The sequence below is a fragment of the Uloborus diversus genome, chromosome 2 (assembly GCF_026930045.1).
Source record: "Uloborus diversus isolate 005 chromosome 2, Udiv.v.3.1, whole genome shotgun sequence".
NCBI lineage: Eukaryota > Metazoa > Arthropoda > Arachnida > Araneae > Uloboridae > Uloborus > Uloborus diversus.
This window is the reverse complement of record NC_072732.1, coordinates 93,096,317-93,120,651: the sequence shown is the minus strand read 5'-3', so window position 1 is coordinate 93,120,651 and position 24,335 is coordinate 93,096,317. Positions and strand designations below refer to the sequence as shown.

General features: G+C 33.8%; 1 protein-coding gene across 1 annotated transcript in view; it reads left to right on the top strand.

The window, feature by feature from the left end:
- LOC129216428 (phenoloxidase-activating factor 2-like) overlaps positions 1 to 24,335 on the top strand; it is a 44,568-nt gene that overhangs the window by 17,344 nt on the left and 2,889 nt on the right. Inside the window, exons 2-6 of the mRNA XM_054850643.1 lie at positions 1,863 to 1,941; positions 16,939 to 17,171; positions 18,528 to 18,625; positions 19,179 to 19,459; positions 22,884 to 23,035. Of these exons, the coding sequence (XP_054706618.1) occupies positions 1,863 to 1,941; positions 16,939 to 17,171; positions 18,528 to 18,625; positions 19,179 to 19,459; positions 22,884 to 23,035 (843 nt within the window). The remainder of the gene's footprint in view (positions 1 to 1,862; positions 1,942 to 16,938; positions 17,172 to 18,527; positions 18,626 to 19,178; positions 19,460 to 22,883; positions 23,036 to 24,335) is intronic.

Sequence of the window (24,335 nt, the reverse complement as noted above, 5' to 3'; positions counted from 1 at the left end):
TCTTTTCAGGGGTGCCCACCTAGAAGGGGGGAGAGGGTTATAAAGCATACTGCGCCATTAAAATTTTTAGGGGGTGATTTGAGGGGTGTTTTTTACTATTTTGGGGGGCTCTTGCTTTTGGAGGGGGGGGGGGTCTTCACGATATTTAGTAGGGATGCGCCCTTGCTCTTGGGGGTGGGGCGCTCTCCTGCTCTTTTCATGCTAAGCGTACTAACAAGTGCTGCACATTAGTACAGTATGTACCATGTACATTTCGTACTGCAAATGAAAGTCAATATTTGTTGAACATCTCTGTCAAAGTAAGTTGTTTGACTAGCTTCGCGGAGGGAAGGATAATAGCGTAAGTCGATAGAATCATTATTTTAAAAATTGCAGCAAGTGCAATCGCCTTAATTTTTTTGCTCAAATTCTGAAAGCGATTCGGATAGTTGAAATTCGGATAATTGGAGTTCTATTGTGGGGGAGGGGTTTGCGAATTAGTGACAATTTGTGACTAAGGGGAGGGAGAGGGTAACAAGCAGTGGCGGATCTTTCCGATCATTTTGGGAGAGGCCATTTGAAATTTTTTAGCTAACTTTCTTCGGATGCTTGTCCTAATGGTCACCTCTCCAAGAGTGCTGGATCATTGATTTTTCCAAATAACTGGCGCCTCTATCCAACTTCAAGTTTTATACCTAGTTTTAATTTTAAAAATAACAACATAAATAAGGTGAATTAATACAACTTAAGATAAGGTTAATACCGAAAAATTCTTTATGTGTAATTTGTTGTTATGAAGAAATACATATCAATTTGAGGTTATTTTTCGTGGAATTTGTGTTGTGGATGCACATGGAAATAAGGGGTTTTCCTCCAGAAACGTTTCGAAATTAAAGCCATAAAACGCGACAACAGCTTAAAGACATGTATCTAGTCTGGTGTTGATAAAACGCAAATTTAGACTCTCTTTGGTCTCGTGAGCAATACTGTCGTGGTAAGCACAAATGTCGTATCTACACTTTTTATCAAAATTGAGTTACGGTCACCAAATGGTTTTCTGCCACATATTTTACCTAAATATAATGTTTCATGGTTATTTGTCAATGGAAAATATTTTTCAAAAAAAATCTGAAAAATTTGCATCTGAATCAAATACACGGATGCGCAAAACTTTAAACGACAAGTTCTCATTTTGAACTCAGCTGCAGATACCACTTTTGCGCTTAGCACGGCAGAATAGGAGTACTCAGAGGACAGTAGCATCTATAGATCGTCTAAGTGTCTAAAGTGGGTATCAAGAAATGATGTAAACGATGGAGCAAAATTTCAGGAAAAAAATAGTTCCTTTCGAGGAGAGGGATGTAATTTTTCTCCCAATTAAAACCTTAATTTCTTTTTAAGCAAAACTCGTGTGTTAAAGTTTGTTATTTTCGCATAAAATTTTCTTTCTTTTTTCTTCTTAAAATTTTTTTAGCACTCACAAGGTTTTGCGAGGCGCCCATGGCTCCCATGCCCCCCCCCCCCCCTATAGATCCGCCTCTGATGGTAACAAGAAGTTCAACAGCAAGCATTTTGTTCTATAATAATATGTTTGTGAAAAATAGCTTGACAAGTGACAGGGGAGGGTTGAAATGTGACACTTTGTGACAAAATGTTGAAAAAAGTGTGACATCATTAATGGACACCCCCTTAGCAGGATTCTTTTCTCCGGATTGAACAGTTTGTAAAATAATGTGCAATTTTATTTTAAAATACTTGCTCATTTACTTAAATGTGTGGTAAAATAGAATTTTAAATCATAAATTTATCATAAAATTCGTTTCTTTTCATATCAATTTTAGTTAATTAAGTGCAGATCATTTGACAACAAATTCTATTTATAGGTAAATATTTCGTTTTTCCTACTTTCTTGGATACTACTTACAAGTGAAGTAAAAAGCCAAAGATTTCCGACGACGGTAGGTAAGTCAAATTCTGGTATTTCTATATATTTTTTGTCGTAATTGAGTTTCAACTGTCTAAGTTATTAATACATTACGAAATTCAATTCGTATTTCATCTATTACGTCATAAAATTTATTCTTTTAAACTGAAATCAAAAGTAAACGTTTGAGGACTAAACTGTAGAAATTAACAAGATGTAAAAATTAATTTTCAAGGGGCGATAAAAATTTGTTGAATAAGCAATAAACATATATAGTTTTATTACTTTTTTATGTACGAATACTTCTAATGCAAAGAATATGAATTAAAAGGGCAAATAAATTCAAGATGAGATACATTTGCTCTAAACTAAAAAGCTATAAACATTCGTTTTCAATATTCACTTAACATAGACCATACCAACTACATGATTCCGACCACGCAAACCTTTTCTCTAGTTGGATTGAGGTTTTTCGTAATTAGAACGAATTTCTAATCATGGGGAGCAAGCTGGAGATTCTTTTCTTTTCTGCTATCTCAGTAGTTTTACGCAAAGAAAACGAAAGTAGACAATGACCTTGACTCTCTATAAAGTAAAAATATTGAGGAAAGAGACTTAATTGGGTTTTCCACTAATTGAAGAACAGGTTTAAAGGGGAGGTGGAGCACGTCAGAAAGATTTTGAAATTGAATAAGAATTCATGACCCGAAAGGTCACTGGAAAGTTATTGCAGATATACAAAACCTGAACCTCCTATAAGGGTGAGAAACATTTATTGGACACAATTCCAGCAAATGCAGCATGTTTTCCCACAAAACCTGATGCATATTGAAAATTGACACTCCAATACAATGGTAAACAGTCACATTTATGACGACTGCTGGCTACTTTGCGGTCTATAGGTTTGTATGTAATTCTCATTCTTTTAGACGTTCTTCTCCCTCGGGGCCCGGTATTTAGGGGGGCGGGAGTCCCCTCACTTTGAAAAATTATTATTTTATTTAAAGAAAATTGGGCGTGGTTTTTGTTGTTTTCCGATGGAATTTACAATGAATATACAACTTTTGCCCCCACCCCCACCCCCCACCCCCGTAAAAACTCGAAATGACGGGCCAGTTCTCCTAATTTTTGGATCTTTACCTCAATTACTTGATAACTCTATATATTAGTTACTTTCACCTAACAAGAAGTTCGTCAGATTATTCCTCCAATTCTTTTTATCATTTTATCCACGTTCTACATAAAAGAAAAGAAAACTTTATTGCCTTAAATTTACAAATTGAAAAATAAAAATTTAATATTTAATTCACGTGTTCAATTTTTTGTTATCTTTTAATTATGGTAGAAATTATTATATACGTCCAAAAGTTAAGCACAGGTCGGTAAATACATCGCTCACACTCTATTTCTGCAGCAAATTGTAGCTTCTCCATCAGTGGCAGATTTACAGGTTTGGGGATTCGACTCAATGAATTTTTGTGTCCCTAAAGAGTCCAAATGCGGGAGGCTAGAGGGTACAAAAGCAATGGGGCCGGGCGGAAAAGGTGCCCAGTATGAGAAAAGTGTGATGAAACTACTTTTTAAACGTTCACAAAACTTCAAGGGGGCCCGCAGCATGATATGGCAAAAATGAGGCCCGTAGAAAAAGGACCTGTAAGAAAAGGGACCCATTGGGGCCCTCTCTGTCTTCCACTCTTAATATACGAGTTTGAGAAACAGGTCCTTTTCGGAGCCCATATGTTGCCAATTCAGATTGACTTCCGGAAAAGAACACTTTACTTTCCGTGCTGAACGTTTGGAGGTGTTATGAATTTTCGCTATTTCTCTTTAACTATCCACCACTGCTGTGTGCGGGACTGCATTTACGAATTAAAAAGATCCACACCGCTAGTGAAGATGTTCAGCTTTCGCGTATCTACGATGTAGGGGAAGCTGCTGTATCCACGGACAAAATTTACTTTTAAACTTTTGCTGGTCTCTGGGAATGGATAATCGATCGGAAAAAAATTTCTGGCAGAATCTACAGCTTATCATCTAATTTGGCAATTTTTGTCAGGTGAAAATCTCAAAACTTTCAACCTAAAAAATGTTTTCTTAAAAACCATCTTTTTTGTCCGTGGGTGCAACAACCCGTTCACCCCGAGGACAGGTGCTTTTGTACCCATGGACATATAAAAAAATAACATATAACTAGGTCTGAGGAACTCAATTATACTCAATACATTTTCATAAACCATTTTATGTTGAAATGCTTCAAACAACCATTGAAAATAACCTAAAATAAAATATGCAACAGAAATTAAACTTTGAAAATTAATCGAAGTTTTTTCCCTTTTTTAAAATTTTCCTTAATCATTAACATCAGTGAACTCTTTAAAAAAGGTATTAGTCTTAAGAAAGTTAATGATGTTATGAATAATTAATATGTTTAAAAAAAAACTAGATTTATGATAGTGTATGGCTCTTTATGTTTCTACATAATAACTTCAATTTATATGTAAATTGAAACTTTTAAACTAAAATTAAATCATCACAAAAAACTCAGTTTAGATCAAACAAAATCTAGAAAAATCAACAAAAATCTAGAAAAGTCGATTTCAAATGAAAACAGGTGGGATCGACGGTCTGAAGATCCTACAACAGGTGGGGATTACTTCAATACTATATCTTCAAGCCCTAATTCAAATTCATCATTATTGTTAAAAGCAAATTTAGAATGTTGATGACAAGGCACCATTTTGAGGTACTTCACATCGTAAGAAGACCCAAGGAGACTAAAAAATGCTGTCCGTGAGTACACATGGTTGTGTGTCCTTGGGTACAAAGGTATGCCATCTTGGTTTTGCAAGGCAGTCACATCGACAGGACCACAATTTTACAACATTGAAAAATATCTCATGATACCTACAACAAAAATGAATAATACAATACACGACGGACAAAAAAAAAAAAAAAAAAAATGCTCATGTTTTTTTAACTTAGAACCTACTAAAACCGAAAAAATATGATAGAATCTTAAATGTTCGTTTGATAGGGTTGAAACTTTTTGGGGTATTGGAGAGGGCTGTGACACACACGTTGAACCCCAATTAGGATCCCTCTCGACGATACCCGGAATTTCCCAACCAACGTCCGTAGGTACAACCGTCCGTGGGTACAGCAGCTTCCCCTACGTTATTTTCAGAAATAGATACGTATTCAGCTGCATCTAAAGAACCTTCTACGGATAAGAGTGGACTCATAAACAGAGAAAAACGAATGCATCTTCCATATTATGAAACTGCTTTTCAGATATTTTATCTTGCAGTAGTGGTTCAGAAATATTCAGTCTGATGTTTCTTGCATAATACACCATTGAGTAATTCCATTCTAATATACGTACCAATTGTTGAACCAAACCCTCAACTTAAGGGAGAAAATGTGAATGTAATAATTACATAGAAAAAATCAAGAAATGTGCGAAACACTTTTCATAAAAAACTTTGACTAACATGACAAAACTGAAAGGAAAAAATAATAATAAGACTTCTAACTTCAAATAAAGGTCAAAACTAAATTCAGCTTGAAAATGAAAGAAAAATTTCTGAAGTAGTAATTAAAAAATAGCGTAACTTATATTCGCATATCAAAGAATTGAATTCAAAATTTAAAACTCTCAAGTTCAAAAAATTAAAAACTACTTTAGAAATGCATTTGCTTCAAATAACTGCATGTTTCGCTTTTATGATTGACAGTTTTATTTTTATACTTTGCCGTAACTTTGTAGCTTTTACATGTCTGATTATTTGTAAATATTCTCACTTATTCAATAAAACACTTAGTTTTAGATTTCATTGTGTTAAGCTGTTCCATAATTCTTCAAAAGGCATCAATTAAAATTAAGTTTTATACTTTGTTTTAATGCTTTTAAATAATATCAAATCGTTACTTAAATTGAGTTTGCATAATTTATGAAGGAAACATAAATGTTATACACAGAAAATTTTTATTTCTCATCAAAATTTAAGCTTTTCTGTATCACTAGAAAGCTAAAGTTAAATATGATATTTATTTAAATTCCAACTATTTCGACGATAAAGTCCATCACACCAGCAGGGGGGGGGGAGAGAAAAAAAAACATTCCGCGAAAATAGCCCTTATCTTTCAGGAATCTCCCCTTCCCTTTTCAAACACGCCCCCATGAGCGAGCAGCGGTCGAACGTACAATCCTTGCAATCCTCGTGATGTAAAACCCATATATTTACCCCACTACTGCCTTATAAATGTTAGTCTCAACAGCTGAAAAAATGTCTTTATAGCTGGTGTTGCCGTTCTTCTGCAATATAACCGTCGTCGTTCTGACGCATAGTAACAAGTGCTTCAAGTTTGGCTTATGGCTTATTCTTCCTAAAGCCCTGAATCCTTCTCTTCAGGGGGAAGGATTCAGGGCTTTAATCCTTCCTAGGTACATTTCACCATTGGAGGTTGCTTTAACTCTAGCAGCACCAGCACCGATCAAAAACACGTGGAATCATTCCAATTGATTACTTCTTTTACGCAAGACACCAATAAGTAATGTTTCCAAAATGTCTGAGGCACAACTATTTATTTTTAATTACTTGATTATAATGTTTAATCTACTTCATCAGGATTTAAGTGTTAATATTGGAAGCAAACATTCATCACATGGCTGCGGCCATATGTATGTTCACAATTATTATCTTACTACTATTATATATGTGGAAGTTTGTCTGTATGGATGTATGGATGGATGTTTGTTACTCTTTCTCGAAAAAACTACTGAATGGATTTTGATGAAAATTTACAATAATATAGTTTATGCATCAGAATAACACATAGGGTAGTTTTCACCCCGTTAAGGGGGGCAAAACCCCCCTTGAGGGGCGATAAAATCCAATTTTCGTATAAATTCTCTAATATGAGGATGAAAAAATACTTGCACATATTAACATTATATGTCCATCGAAAGCTCTGATTTTTCCGCTGAAGATGGCACCACTTCTAAGTAGATGTTCCAAACTTCTAAGTAGAATAAAAACCGAGTTATGAGCTTTTTAACCGACTTCAAAAAGGAGGCGGTTATCAGTTCATACCGTATGTATGTTTTTTTTTTTTTGTTTGTCCACTCATAGCGTCTCACCTAGTGAACCGATTTTGATGATTCTTTTTTTAATGGATAGAGGATGGCTCAACTTAGGTCCCATTACTTTGTTTGACCATATTTGTTCTTTAGATAAAAAGTTATGGGCAAAAAACAGTAAATTTCCCTATTAAATGATTAAAATCATATTGTAGCGAAGTTCGCTCTTTTCATCCGAGGATAACGGTGGCTCAGTGGTAGAATTCTCGTCTCCCACACGAGCAACCCGGGTTCAAATCCCGACTAGGACAAAGTGAATGTTACTAAAATTTCGTTTCTACTGTTTCTCGAATGTTCTATTAATTTCAGTATCTTTTAAAGTCTGGAAAGTTCCAGCACTTTTTCAAGTTGTATATAAGGAGATGTAACGTTCATTCGTGGTTCTGAATAAAGATCTCGAGTTGAGACTAACGAGTATTCGCTTCATTTGGCTTTCACATTGTCTTCGCTATTTTCATCTACGCGACAATATGAAACTCATTGTTATAAAAGTTTGGTGCCATATAACTGTAACATTAATAGTAATTGTAATGATAATTTTGAATAAAGGCTTTTCTAAAGCAATACAGTGATATAGAGCCGCACTTCTTACTAGGTAACTTCTTACTTTTACTGAAATATCTACATTTACACTAAAAAGAATGAAATAAAAAAATTTTGAAAAAAAAAAAAAAATAGAACCGACTTCAAATTTGCTCTAAAAAGTGAAAAAAAATTTTATTCTTTAAACACCATCGATAATACTTTTAAACATAATTTTTGAAGTTGGCGCAAAAACAAAAAGTAAAATCCATTGTAACCATGCTTCGTTCATATTTTTATCAAAAAATCATCCAAACTTAGGAACGAAACATTTATATCGTTACTCAGATATGCTGTCATCAATGCGTAATGCATGTGGTAGTGAAGAAACTGGACCTGGTTAAATTTATACTTGTAGTTGAGTTATGGCTGTGAATGATTTTATCGATCGTTTTTGCGCCAACTTCAAAAATTATGTTTAAAAGTATTATCGATGGTGTTTAAAGAATAAAATTATTTTTCACTTTTTAGAGCAAATTTGAAGTCGGTTCTATTTTTTTTTTTTTTTCAAAATTTTTTTATTAGTTCCATGTTCGAAGGCTTTCCTCAACACAATATAGTATTTAGGGTATCATCTCAACTCTCTGTCGATAGCGATAATTGTTGTATTGTTGACTATTTTTGCTTTTCGTCTGACTGTCCAAGGCTTTTCTCAAGTTAAATTGGAAAGTAAGATTTTTTGCACAAGATAGGCAAATAATACATGGATTTGGCTGATTATTTTCCAGTTTTACGCAACTTTGAGGCAATTATTATTATATTTTTTAAAAAAATTTATTTGTGTTGACTGGGTGCTTGATCGACCAACAGGAATCTCGCCAAACTTTTTTTGCGGAATCATTTTAATAACTAAGGCATGTGGCAATTTTTTCAATTGTTGCTGTTTTTGAAGCTAAAAACTACGCGAATACTGTTTCTCGGTTTTCCCATGTACCCAAAATATCGCCATTTCTTTAATATTTCTTTCTTTATATTATTTGTTAACATGTAAAATGATTCGCCAACTAAATTAATCAAATTCATAAACAGCACAAGTTTGCGCACAATTTCAAACACAATTGCCAAACTTTACTACTTATTTTGGAAACATTTCGGATAACATCATTTCATGGTCACCAGAAGTATCTCAGTATTTGGCGACACTATCTCTTCGATAAAATTAGTAACACACAGTTTTACAAAGTAGGGAGGGGGAGACTTATCCAAGGTATCCCAAAACGATTACCGCAAATTTCGTAACATTTTAAATCGCAGTAAGGGATTACGGGCGGCTACATTTTTTAAAAGTTTGTACTTCAATAGCAATATAGAGAGACGATTTTAGAATATGTTCAAAAAAAAAAAAAGTAAATCGTTTTAAACAAGAAGTTTAAATTCATATTTTGGAAATTTCTCAAATTTGTATATTCTTAAATGTCGTTTTTTGGTTTCTAAAAGAGAGCTAGTTTATCCTTCCGTATTTATTGCTATTTTACTTTTATGGGTAACGAAAAAGCTCGACTTTTAATCAAGTCAAAGCTGTGTGTTTTGAGATATTTCAGTTACAGAAGAAAACGAATAAAAGTAACTATATATATTGTTTCTCACAATTATTACACACAGGCAACGCCGGGTTGTTTTGCTATGTAAAACAATCTGGTAAACTAAATAAAGAAAACTATTAAATAGAGTCTGCCCCCTGCCCCCAGTTACGGACAAAAAAATATTTATTTTTTACCAGGAAAGGCCAATTATACATGCAAAACATTTTCTTTGTATCATCTTCTGCTCGGAATTAAAATTCATATCTTATGAATGTAGATTAAGCAAACATTTTACGCAGTTTTATAAACTTGGCAATGTCTGGCGAATGTATGGCACTGTGGTCCTTTTTTCGATAAATAATGGATTTGGATTATTTTACATTTTTACGCTACTTTTAATTGCAAAAATAGATAATGAATTAGATTGCATTCGTTGATGGAAATGAATTTAATTGCAAAAAAAAAAAAAAGACATTTTAAAAACTTATTTGATAGGCAGAGTTATGATAACGCGATCGGGATAAGTGTTCAAAAATCTTGGCGCTACACTCATTACGAAATGTGCATTAAAATGTAAAAACTTCGCCAAACTAATTTTGGTAAAAATATCATTAAATATTATGTGTAGGGTATTGCAGTTAAAATTATTCCACCAAGTTAGTGAAACAACACGTTCAAATAACATTAAAACTGCTATTAAAATGTAAATTAATCCACCAAATCCATATCTCCAGACTCACCAGTTGACTACGTTAGCGCATTGGCAATTTTTAAAAAAAATTTAATGAAACTTAATTTTCTTTTTTTTTTGTGTGTGTGTTTTTAAGGATTAATGGTTCTAATTAAGATTTTGTTGAATTAATATCCCTACTTTAGTAGCGACAATAGAGAGCATTGTTCTTTTTTTTTTTTTTAATTTGCTTTGTATGCTATCGGACCAGTACTGATGAAGATTTTTGGAATTAATCATAACGGAGATCTTCAGAGGGAGATGTTATTTGAAAGCGCTGATATCACCATTCTAATAGAGACTTTAGGGAATGTTTCTCTTTCCGAAATGAGAAGTTTTTTGTACTATTGTCCTCATTTAAAAGGGAACTTAAAAGAAAAAAAAAACTGTTGTGCTTACTCTGATTTTAATGGTATTTTTACTCTGAACTTTTTTGGTATTTTAATCAGGACTGTTTACGTTGTTAAGAAACAGTTTATTTCCTTCACGTGGGGGATTTTAAAGGTTTCATTATGTTCTCACTCTTAAGGGACATTATTAGAATCCGGATTTGTAGTGAATGTTGACCCTATTTTGGGACGATTTCTCTGGTAAGAAGCTATACAATAATTTAGATAGCAGGTGTAGCGCTGGACACCATTTGACGGGAATGGGGATTATAAGGGGAATTGTTGACTTTATTTAAGAACTGTTGACCTCACTCGAATTGGAATTTTTTAGAATTACCCAAACTAACTTCTTTACAACTCCTGAACGTTTTCCTGATTTATGTTGTGCGATTTTTTGGGTGTCTTCCCAGTTTCGCTGACATTTCATTTACCTCCCCCCCCTCCTTTGATTTTCAGTTTTCATCATATCTTTTGATATATTAAAGGGGGGAGGCCATTTACGGGGAATCTTTACATTTTAAACTGAAAATTTCAGAACTATAAATATTGTATTTACAAAAAAAATAAGGTGTTTTCTTTTCCAAATGAAACATTTCTATTAAGGATAGGCTTTCTGAATTTTGAACGATATCCTTTTAAACACTTACGTCCTATATTCGAAATTGCAAGTGCGCTGATAAAAAAAGGGGGGGGGGCAGAAAAATTTCATTGCCACACAGACTGTGGCATTGAAATGCTTAAGAGTTGCGTTCTTTTTGAAGACTTAGTATATCTCTCTCCATCTCCCTCTCTCTTTTCTTGAGGGGGGGGGGGAGATGACTCAGAAGCTCTCAGGGGCTGGGTCTTTGATGCTTCTATATGGATTGTACAAAATTTCAGATCATATAGAGTTCATATACAATCAGTAGATCTACAGTAGCAGTTATTTTTTAAAAATGCTGAAAACATTATTCGAACAAAAGTTGCCCCCCCCCCCCCCAAAAAAAAAAAAAAAACAAACTGGTTGAACCAAAGGCGGGGACTGGCCAGTTGTTCCAGAAAGGATTTACATGTGAGAAATAAAAGTAAATGAGGGGAAAAAAAATCAATCTGAAATATATTAATGTAATTGACTATTAAAATCAAGATTATTTCTCCATTTTTTGCATGAATGTTAATGTTTAGAAATATGTAATAATTTTCGGTGCTTTATAAAAAGTGACTTTGGTTGGAATACTCTTTTAAAATTATAGGTTCATCGGTATTGCCGTCTTAAGAGATGACGAGTACCCCCCAGGGCGAGTAATTGCCAGCGCGGGGGAGGGGCTAATTAACTTCGTTTCTTTAGGGGGGGGGCAGAAACGAAGTTAGTTATAACACTTCAGTACAACAGTAGCTTAACGTCTCCACGGATTGTCCATAAAGGATGTTACACTTCACCTTACCCTCTCCTCTCGTCACATCTCACGCAATGTTCAATGAACATATTGCTATAACGAACGCTTTTATTTGAACCAAAATGTGTGAAGTCACATTTTTTGTAATCCCCTCCTTCCCCCTTGAGACTAACTATCAGAAGTTCATGAACACTCCCTCCCTACCCCTTTCAAGCGTAACATCATTTGTGAATGGCTCCTTAGATTTGCTCTAAGTCACCAAAATCGCACTAAAATTGTTTAAAAGGAAAAGGCCGGCTCCCCCCTTCCCCCCCGGATAGAGCTAGCCACAATATTTTTAAGATCATGTGTGTTTTTAACAAAGAATCATATTGCACCCCGGCAAGGAAAGTGACATAATTCAAAATTTGGAAAACCGCACCCGCTACTGATTTAAATTCTAAATTTTAATAATCTCTTTCTCGACACAAAAATCGCAAAGTTAGCTCACCTAAATGGTGCGGAGGGGGGGGGGGGAGCAATGTGCGATACGGTGAACAACTGAATAGGTCGACTATCGCAACGTTTCTTGCTAAAAATTACGCCTTTTACATCCAGAGTCAAGGACGGAGCGATTGATTTCACACTTTTTCCCTTTTATAAATTCGCAAACCTCCGCTCCCCCCCCCTTCCAAACACTATGAAAGATCGTCTCATTTCAGTTATTTTGGGAGGGGGGGAGGTTGAACTTTTTTTTTTTTACAAAATTCCAGAGGAGTGTACCAAACCACATCCCTTTACCTTAACGCCATCAAAGGTGTCTCATAATAGTTTCACTTTTTTTGGGGGGGGGGGACTTCAATTTTCAAAGCTTTCCTGAAAAGAGCCCTTGAACCCTATAAACCTGTTTAACATCATTAAAATCGTCTAAAATTGATTTTTTCGAACTGTGAAATACTTCCTGTATAAAGTTCGGATCCTTGTCTCTAAAGTGTTAAGATATGTGAAACAATTTCATTTTCCAGACAGCAAGAGCTTCGTAAAACTATTGAAGATAGGCTAAAACAATTTTCAACTTCAGTATCAAAAATATGCCGTGGAAGAGTTTTGCATCTCGACTCAAGGAATCGCGATCGCCCCCATCACCCCTCCCTTATATCAGGGGCGGCAAATAGGGGGGTCAAGAGGGGGCGGTCGCACCCCCAAATTTTTTGAGCAGAATGATAGAAAATGGGTGAATTCAATTTATGTAAGTCGGAAATCAATGTTCATTAAAAAAATCTCGCTGGTTCTCAGTAACTATTTGATGAAACTGGACACATTCCCAGACTAGAAAGTGTTTTTCGTTATTTGGATGATGACTTGGAAATTCACGAAGTATTTTTCGGCCTTTTCACGACTAAATATTTCATACTTGTGTGCCCAGTGTAACGATGGTATGTCCAATATGAGAGGCTCGTGCAAAGTGGTGTGGCTGCATGGTTTTCTCAAGAAAGTTCATTGATATTTTACATTCACTTCTACGCTCATTTTTCAAGTGTATATTTATTTGACGAGTGTTCATCGCTTTCTTTTGCTAGAAACACGTTTCAGCTGCTAAATGCATTATCTGCTTTCATAGAAACTTCTTAAAAATGCATGTGCTTATTGAATTAAAAAAAACCATATGAACAAATACCTTTTATGGGGCTCTATAGTCATGCAATCTAGGAGTGACACAAGATGGTCTTCAAGAGTTAAAACCATAAAAATCTTTCTCTATAACTTCAAAGCAGTGATTTCACGACTGTGAGAATCATTGCAAAACGATTCTTTCAATGGTGAAAAAGCTCAAGCTTTTCAGTATGTATGACTTCGTTTGAATTTTTATTCAATTTGTTTGTATTGAGGAAAGTGTTTTAAAAATGCTTTACTCCGTCAAAACATCTTCAATCGGCTACCCTTAATTTTCGGACTATTCAAGCCACAGTTCAATCTACAATTGATCTGTGCGTTCATACTACCATAGTTCAATCTGCAATTGAAATTGAAAATAGATTTTACATAGATGTATATTTCAATCAATCGTGAAACTTTTTCAAAAAAATTCTTCCTCCGAGCCAATTTTAAAAAGGCGCTGAAAAAAAAAAAAAATTAAAAAAAAAATAAATAAATAAATAAAAAAATTCCACATGACGATGTGAAGTCAAACACTGATTTTTTAATACTTTGTATGAAGTAATAGATTGATTTTCGAATAAAATTAGCACAAGATTTGATCATAATTATTTTTCTGCATGGTTGGCTCTATATTATCTGGAATGGATTTTCTGAAAACGAAAAATAAAATTTTTCAATTATGAGTAAAGTTTTTAGCACTAGGCAAGAAAAATTACAAGCAATATACCGTCAGACCGGTTATCACATCCAGAGACTGCAGTTCCGTCCTTGTTATGGACTCTTCAGCCTGGAATAGTGAATAACAGAGCTGGTGGCAGATGACATCTCATTGAAGCTGAGAGCGCCGACGAGACTAGATTATTCAGTGATGAAAAATTAAAGCCTCACAATTTTTGAAGTTGCCGGTGTGATTTTGAAGAGCAAGATATAAAAAGTGTTTTCATACATAACTTTGTTACTTCAATCTTCAATTATTTTTTAACTATTCCAATCAGCTCAGCTGGTAGAGAAAGATTTTTGTTAGGTTAGAGAAAGATTTTCGAAGCACAATGGGCAAAAAAAAAAAAAAAAAGAAGAAGAAGAAAAAAACCTTTTCTCTTTAGCTGTACTAACAAAACAGCATGACAATGGGCACTGATAGTAACACTTCCCTGTTCTTCCGAATTCCAAAAATCATGCATTAAAACTTTTCCAAAAGGTATAAAAACTTCAGTATCGAAATGTTTTATATGAAAACTTATTAGAAAATGAATCAAAATTTTAATTGCTTCTAAGCACTAATTTTTATTTGTACTAAACCGATTTTATGACCACTTCCTGTCAGCTAGGCTTGCCAGACTTCTGAAATGTTCAACCGGGACACCAGGATGTATCCCCCCCCCCCCCACACACACACAAACGTCGCTAGTGTTCAAAAGGTACCCACCTGTGGCTGATTTTTGATGTTTTAAAGGGCAGTTTATTCTTTATGTTATGAATAAATGGTTACTAATTATAAACTTAAAACAGGAGTTATGAAAAATGACATAAGTGGATAAGATTTGAATATTTCACTTTCTAAGATGTAAATATTTAATGTAAATATTTTTTTAAAACTGAAATAAGATGTAAATATTTACATTTTATTTCAATTTAAAAACACTTTGAATGAGGAACAAAAAAAATGAACAATATTTAGATATACTTTTCATTTTATAGGGCTTTTTTAGTCTTTTCTGGTTTCAATCTTGTAAAAATCCTCACAAGCTAATCCGGTATCAATTTTCAAGTGACTGTTACAAATGATAAAGTAATTATCCTAAATATTCCTTCACAGTTAATTATTTTTAAAAATAAATTATAAAAATAAAATTTTAAAAAATTTGTCTTTTTACGGGACGTGAAGTAAACCGGTCAGGACGCCGGAATTTTGTCTGAAAACCGGGACTATCCCGGTCAAACCGGGACGTCTGACAAGCCTACTGTTAGCTAATGTGTGTTTGTTACCGCACTGTGGTAATACGTATTTAAGAAACTCGACCCCCCAAATGAAATGCTGAAATGCCGCCCCTGCCTTATATCCGTCCTTGTTCAGAGCTGTATTAGAATACGGGCAACAAATTTTTGCCTTTTTTATGATCCCCACACGTAATGCTGTTCCGTAAAAGTACTGGAATAACTGAATTACTTTTAGAGGAATCGCAAAACTTAAAAAAAAAAAACATATACATTTTTTCGTATTTACAAAAATAAATAGGTCAAAACAGTAACATAAAACGTTGTTTCAGGCACTTATTCAATTATTCTGTAGATAACCATATTTTCATGTGAAAAGCTTTAACTTTTGTTTTGTTCCTTTTTTCATTTCTGAAGAATAAAAGTTATATTGAAAAAAAAAAGTACTAAAGTATTGAAATGTGGCACACAGAGTGCAACTTACCTACTCAACTTACCTTCCAAAATTATTCGCACGCTTTAAATGTGTGTATTTAAAAATGAAGTGCCTAGAAATTGAAATAGTAGTTAAATACTTTTTTATACTGTCTCTATATTACATCAACCCAACATTTTTCACAAAATATTGACTGTTTGAAATGGGCCAAAAACGAGGTGACATAGAAATATTTTCAGAAAATTTCGAAATTAAAGTTGTCGTCTGTAGTTTTCTTTTTTTTTTTTTAATTATTTTTTCAATGCAGTGGTTAAAAGATTGTTTGGTATTAATTTTTGCTTGTTTACTTCACAAATTCTACGTATTATTTTCAAAATGGGTCGAATTCGCAAAGTAACAACAAACGCAATTCGAAAATGTATTAATTCTTCATTATATGCGAAGTAAAACAGTTCGAAATATTGCAAAAGTAGTTCATTTATCCCATACTACTGTGTAATACTTAAAAAAAAACGCTTTAAAGAAGAAAATTGGATCGAAAATAAGGTGAGAAATGGTTGACCAACAAAGTTAACAAAATGCAATCAGAGATTTATAATTAGAAAATGCGTTAAAACCCACGTTTGAGTTTTGTGAAAGTTTCAGCATAATAGATTGAAACATTTTCGTTCCAATTTCACTTGTAGCTGTTCACCGTGTTTGCAGAAAATGTTTAGTTAGTGTGAAAAACAGAAAGTTTAGGATTTCCTTTGCAAAATCAATGATAAATTAACCCGAAACGTATAGAAATACACTGCAAATCTTAACAAATGTAGCACACCTTTTCTTAGAGAGAGAAGGTGGAAGGTGATTTCTTAGAAAATTATGGAACACTTGTCTTCTCCCATTGCGATAACGATGGCCAACAGGCAACCTTTCTTAGTGTTGGTCTGAAGCCTCATCCCCAAAAGACGCATATAGAATCTTCCAATACCACGTGTTGGGGGCGTGGCCAAGTCTCAACTGCTGAAAAACGGACTATAGTGTATTATATATAATCATCACAATATTTTTCACTCTGAAAATTTCAGCACAACGTTTCCTGAAGAATAACAGCAGAACCAATGTTTCGTCTTTAAACTAGTTTGCACATACCTAAAATTTGATCTCATCAGTACTTAATTTAATTGGCCATCGTTTCTTTGTTCTTCTTTACAGAATACCGATCATTTTTTGTATGCAGTATCATTAATTTGTGTTTCTCAGAGAATAAAGAGCTTTTTTAATTTCTTTTTCAATTTCTTCAGCTGCTTACCTGTCCAGAAGTCAATGTGACTGCATGGAATATTGGCAATGTGTTGGTTCTGGAGGAAAGCCATATTCCTACTGTTCATATAGCAGCAAAGTGTGCTGTTTCGTAGATGCAAATTCTGTGTCTGTGGGAATCTTGCCAGCATCAAAGAAATCCGGTAACTGTGGCACCAAGGGCCCCAACAACGACCGAGACGGAGTAACGGAACCTGGAGAGTGGTCGTGGCATGTGAGTGCGAGTTTTCTACTTCAAAGTTTAAATGTGATTTTTTTTCCTTTATTAAGTTGACCATTTAACTTTGTTTTTCTTTCGAATTTTCTTTGAACCTTTTGCGGATCTATAGTTGGGGCAAACCTAACCTGGCATTGCGAAGGCTAATCACCGTCAAAATCTCACTCCTCTGACGACACTGCCAGGTTAGGTTTTCCCAACTGTAGTGCGACTCTTGATGTCCTAACCGGGCTGTCGGTACATGTAGTTTTGCCCCTTAGCCTTGACTTAGAGGTAGTTTTGAACTGGTCAGAATATTTTTATGAATGTGAAAATAATTGTAACGTAAGATTACATTTTTTTAGAAGGAAGTGTTAAATTGTGCTGATCTGTTTTACGATGTTTTTATAAATGGTCATTAAAATTAACAAAGAAATGAGGGAAAACAGTATTTTATTGAATGCAAAAAATATTTTATAAAATATTGTTGGATACATTTACAAGCCTTTCCTTTTTATTTTTTCTTTAACGACTCAAGAGTATCAATATCTACGACAAAGTTTATATCATGATTTGTTTATGTAAGAAGCAATGTTTATGGAAAGTTGGCGAACCGAGAAGAATTCTAATAAGTCCAGCATTTGTGTATTAAACATGAGATAATCCGGAAAAATATTAGCAGGCATCTCGAGTTAGGGTAAGATTGCATCTCACAACAACCAGATTACGTTCTTTTTTTCTCAAAGATGTGTCAACAGTTTCAACTAGGAAATGCAATACCGGACCAAACATTCAGTACCGACAATAGGTGTTTTTTAAAACATGATACCAGAATACTGGTATTAATAAAGGTATTAGAAATTTTTCAAAAAATGGTCCAAAACATATTGTTTTGTTGCCACCATATTTCATAATTTTGGGCAAAAGTTGCATTATTTACGAAAACATATTGTGAACAAATACAAAATGAAGGAACAAAAAGGAAATAAAGGAACAAAATAAAATAAAGTAAACAGAATCAGGCTAGTGTCAATGGCAGTCAAATAATCTGAAACTTTCCATTTCCTCTTTGATGCGCTTTCTTCGAACAAAGTATGTCTTGTCGATAAGAATTATTCACAGTAAAAGAGGCTTATACTGAATGTCCTATATTCACATTCAGGAACTAATCAACGAGTATCTGACTTTTTCTTTTCTTTTCTTCTTTTTTTTTCGGGGGGGGGGGGGAATCGTTGCACTATGCATTGTATCACTAACTTCAAATTTTTACATTTGTCGGAATTTAAAAATTATATATTGCTTTGAATATTCATGATGAAATACTTAGCATTAGCTATTCAGACTTAAATTTCAGTAAATTATGTACTTATGTAGGCTGCGGTGTTGGAAAAGCCTCAAGACCTGTACGTCTGTGGTGCCTCTCTCTTGGATGAATTCTGGGTGTTGACGGCTGCTCATTGCGTAGATGAATAGTGAGTTAGTTATCTTTCTTCTACTCCAACTCAAAAGCAAAGTTATTACTGATTTCTTGCTACTATAGTAAACAAAAACATGTTATTAGTCTCTTCTAATCTATAACTAGTATAATTCAGACATGTACATGCTTAAAGATGCAGCAAAAAAGGAAAATGATAAAAGTGACTTCAAAATCAGCAAAGCTCTTTCAGTTTATATGATATAACATCCAAACTTAGCAATTAATAGATACGTACGGGATAGTTTGGATGACTGGAAAATCATGGGAGCTATGTCGTAAAAACAGTGTAAGGGTGGTAGACTTTTGTGCAATAAATTTCTTTGCTGTATCTGTACTTTTTTTTTTTAATTTCAAAACTGAACTAACTTTTCAAACGTCCGTCGTACATAAAAAAAATGACCTAAAAAATCATAAAAAGTGAATAATACCGTACATTGTCTAGTTATTTGACAGCTACGGCCAAATAAAGTCACATGTTGTTGTAATATGATAAATGTTATTTTTTATTGAATATTCAATAGTAATCGCAGTTTTCCTCCTACTTTCAGTCGATTTCCATCATCTCTGAAAGTTCGACTAGGTGAATATGACGTCTCAACCACCAACGAACCTCTGAAATATGAGGAATTCGATGTCTCCAGAATCATCGTATATCCAACATTCAACAACAGGACGTTACTTCACGATATAGCCTTGCTTCGATTGGCAAAGCCAGCTAAAAGACGATCTAATATCAACATTGTATGTATGCCATCAGAAGGTACAACAAATAATGAATTCATCTTATCCTCACGATGTTTCATTACTGGTTGGGGCAAGAGATCTGAAAGTAAGTGTTCGAATATCATGGAGTATTTCGGTGTTACAAGGAATGCCGTTTTCAATGCAGAAGAAATGTGCTTATGGATGAAAAGACATCCGACAAATGTGTACCTCAGAGCCAGAAGGACGTAAGTCCAAAAAATTGTGATTTTCTGTTTATTATTGCATTGTATGTAGAAGCCTATTCCGCATCGAGCCATGCGAACGTATTTCTTAAAAAAAAATCCTTTTCAATTTTTTACAATGGTTAAAAAAAAAACGCGTCCCATCCTTTGCATGGGCCAGAAAAAAGTTTTTCCTTCTAATGTAAAATTATTATGATGTGACTTATGTTCCTCTGGTTCTGAGCTACAGAATTAAAGAATGGTGGGGAGAGTTAGCGTGTTGCAATGTATAGAAACAAGTAGCGCCGTTAAAAGAAATTATGAAGATGATTATCAAATTCTTTCAGAGTTCTTTTTCTGATAAGACAAAGCTATGAAACGTAAATTATGGTGAGTAAATGAACAGTTTTTGTCGTTAAGGAGCTGAAGTCGGAGTCCGGAGCCGACGGTTTAAAATTTCAAGAGTCGGAGTCGATCATTTTCCCTCAGAGTCCGCAACTCTGCCAGTGCTTGCGGAATCAGAGTCAGAGTTAGAGTCGGACTTATTTTGGGGTAAAAGAGTCGGAGTCAGAATCGAACGCTCTAAAATTCCCGGAGTCGTAGTCAAAGCCGGTCATGACTCCTGCGACTCTGCAGTCCTGAGATTTCGAGTTAAAAATTATTGGTCGATATTCGTACTATCAGCATAAATATACGATACTTAACTCAATATCGCATTAATTCGTGACCCAGGTGTAACATAACTTTTTATTACATACATTTTGTAACTGGGGTAAGCTTATTTTATTTTATTTAATTTTATTTTTTAAACAAAGTTGGCGAAGCCTGGCTATGCTGATATTATCTGCAGTCGTATTTCATATTCTGTATTAAATCCACTTCTATTTTTTGCTTTTGTTGCACATAAGTTAAGAAACATTTTCCGTTAAATACCGTTTCTCCAGATGGTAAGATGCATCAAAAATAGTTTAAGTTTTCTCTTGTTTACTGCATAAAATTTTAAATACAAACAATACAATACAACTTAAACAATTTAATTTTAAACTCATTTCGAATTATGTAAGCAATTGTAATAAAGAAAATGTAATCAACAACGTAAAACAAGCACAAACTGTCAAAAAAGGGTGCAGACACGTGTTCTTGGGTTACAACGAATCCCCCTCATCTTATTTTGCAATAAAAACTCCTTTTAAAACTCCCCCCCCCCCGCAAAAAAAAGGGAAAACATGTGCGTGCTTTTTTTTTTGTCTAAATCTGTACTCTTTCTACACCGTTAATTACACTTTTACATTTTTAAACAGATGTATTTATTGTAAGGAATCTATTTTAAAAATACGAGTCGTAAATAATTTTTGTGTATTATTTCTTCAATATTTTTTCCTCAATTATTTTTTTATATTATATCAAGTTACGATTGCAATATATTTATATGAGTAATAGTTGATCTTAACTAAAAAATAATTTTCAGTATACTTGAAATAAAACTCATTTGAAATAAGTAGAAGGACTTCACTTAAGGGAAAATGAGGTAGGTTCTTTCAAAAAATTCGGTGAGCATTTTACTTTTGAGAAACAAAAGACATATTTAAATAAAAATGGGGGGAAAAGTTTATCAGGAATGTAAAAATTTAATATACAATATCTCTGAAGAGTTAGACAAGGGGAGAAAAAAAGGATCGTGTTTACATCTTCAGAGAAAAATTCAACCTTCACATTACTGGGGAAATCCTAAATAAGACACTAATAAAGGCACATGTTTGCGCAAACGCTTATTTAATAGCGTGGAATCATTATGTAGCTTTAAAAACCACATTCACTATTTCTGCATGTATGGTACGACACGTCATAATTGGCAAAGGTGAGTGGAAAAAGTTTCTTCAAAGTCCGAGAACTTGTGCTGCTAAGTTCGAGTAAGAAACATGACAGCTTGATTATAAAGGAAAAACTTGAAAGTTTATTAAGAGAAAAAAGGCAAATGTCAAAGGAGAAGTTTTAGGTGAAGTTGTATGCTCCAAGGACAACTCTTTTTGAGAAATTTTACTAATAATCATTTATTTCACTCAGAGTTTTTTTTCTTTGATTGAAGCATTTAAAAGCTGGTTTTGATTGTCTTCTTAAAGAAAGTTGTTTTTTTTTTCGCTTTGTCTAAGCAATTTCATTTAGGCAGATTGCACAGGTTCGAGAACCATGAGAACATCCAAGAGTAAATGAAAAAATATGTTTGCACAGTGTCCAGAAAGAAACAATTTTCGTGGTTGAATGTAGAATATCTTCATTGTTTTAAATAGAAAAAGCATTAAGGCAGCCGTATCTTAAATGGAGTTGGAGGGAGGGGGGGGAGGTGTCAAGATTTATTTGTTATAAGACAATAAAAATATAAAGGCTGATGAAAATTCGTTTACCCGAATCTTAGTTTACCGAGATCCTTCGTCAACCAAGATAATCTTCCGAAGAAATATGATCGATTGAAAAACTAAACAATAATGTGAAGTAACACCTGTAAATGTATCTTAACTCTGGAGTGTAGCAACGTTTCTTTTAGTAAATAAAAACAAGTAGTACTCGACTCCATCACTTAAAGGGGATAGAGAACAGGCTACTTGTTAAACCTCTATTGACAACGCAGACAGTTATAAATGGTGTAATCAGCTTGCGATGATGAAGCTCGCTGATACTGATGATGTAACTGAAATAAAACATCAGCATATTAATAATTCAGGGTTACCCATGAAGGGGGGGGGGGGTCCATGACGCATTTTTAGGGCAGAGCGGGGGAGGGGTAATTTGAGGGGAATTTTATTCTTATCCTGGAGGAGGGGTGCACTATTGCCATTGAGGATGGACTCTCTTGAATAAGAATAATTAATTATAATAATGATGATTCGTGTTGGAAATAATCTTAAAAAAACCCTCTTAATAAATAAATAGCCTTAAGAACAAACGAATCATCCCTTTTCTGCACTGCAGAACAAGAGGACTCTTCTGTGCGGAAGAGTCCTTGTACTAATTCTGCACAACTTTCCAGTTTCCTCGAAAATAAAAAAGAAGTTATCCTGTTCAAGAAAAACACTTAATATTTCTTCATGTTGCTTTTCAACCAAGTTTTTTTTCAATTGAAATTTTTATATATTTCTTGAAACTGTAGAAAAATAGTCTTGCACATTATTATGTATCACTGATGCTGCACTTTTTCATTCAATAAAATCTCTCATCTCTCTCTATCTCTTTCTTTTGATTTTATGCAACCTATTTTTCTTTCAGCAAAAAACAATATGAATTTAAATTACATTTAGTACCATTCAAACTCACAAATATGTAATTTTCTAGGTGGTGAACATTCCGTCGTCTTAAAAGAAGTAAATGTGCCATTGTGGAGGAATGACGACTGTGAAAGAGCTTTAAAATTTCATTTTGGACCAAATTACAAAATTCCCGCTACCACACTCTGCGCTGGCGCTGAGGGCAGGGATGCATGTGATGTAAGTTTGAAAAATGTCTCTTGTAGCTTTAAAATTGTAAATTTCAATTGGCAACTGAGTGTAAGTTGAAAAATTAGGTTATTATTTTTCTCAAAATCAACTCACAATAACTTTTAATAAGATATAGTATAATTTATTTTTAAACATAATATTTTAGATGAATTTCAACTTTACTGTAGAAACAAAAACGGATATCTTTTAAAAATAGAACTTTTTTTTACCCAAATTGTTACTGTTTTTGTTTTCTCTCAACGTACTCTCATTAATATTGCTTTTGAAGAAGGACGACCTCGTTCCCATGTTTCGGCAATAATGCACAATGCAGTGAAGTGGCAGATATTTTAACTTTAGAATTCATTTGTTTTTTCTTTTTTTTTTTTAGTTAAGTTACCTCTTTGTTTGAAATTATTTTCATTTTGCAATGAACCAGTTAATTACTCTAACTTTATATAACCTGATCTAATACTAAATAAGCATTTATTTTTCGATTAAGTAGAATTTCTTTTTTCTCTTTTTTTCTTTTTGGTTTATTTTCAAAATGACATTTATATATATTTTTCATCTTCTACAGTTTCCTGGTGTTAAAGTCTTTAAAAATCTTAAAAGCTGCAGTTTTTAAAAGTTTTTGCCTTTTTTTAAATGTAAAATTCCATTGCAGCCCTTTTTCCCCGCTTTAAATGTGCATTTTCTTCTCTCTACGGAATGAATTATTCCAGTATTCTTCGTTTAATCGCTTTAGTCCGGGGTCAAAACAAATTAAAACTAAAGAAATATTTTTAAAAAATACACTAGTAAATAAATAGTAATTAAAACAAATGCTATTAATACGAAGTGGGAAGTAACCGTTATACTATATCAATAAAATTTACTAAGACTATAATAAGTAATTAAATGAGAATAAATTACTTCCAAAATGTCAGTTTTGGAGAATTATCTTAGTAAAAATATCGTGAAAAATGTACGTGTGCTTATTGTTATTTACTTATTTGCCTTCTGCTTCAAAAGAACGTAGATTTTATTTGATTTACCTTCTCTTCAGGTAGAACAAAGTATCTAAAGTGGTTTGCTATCATTTATTCCTTAAATCTTATCTTCTTCCTGAAATTGACGATTGACAATGCTTTAACTACTTTGAGATTTCAGATATGCATGGTGCCCCCCCCCCCCCTGCCCCAACAGTTTTTTCTGGTATCTGCTATTTCAGATGAATGTAGACTTTGTTGAAATACGAAAAAGTCAACAGGTTCGAAAAAATAAATAAACAAAACATACAGACCGGTTTCAAAGGCAATCGCCTCCT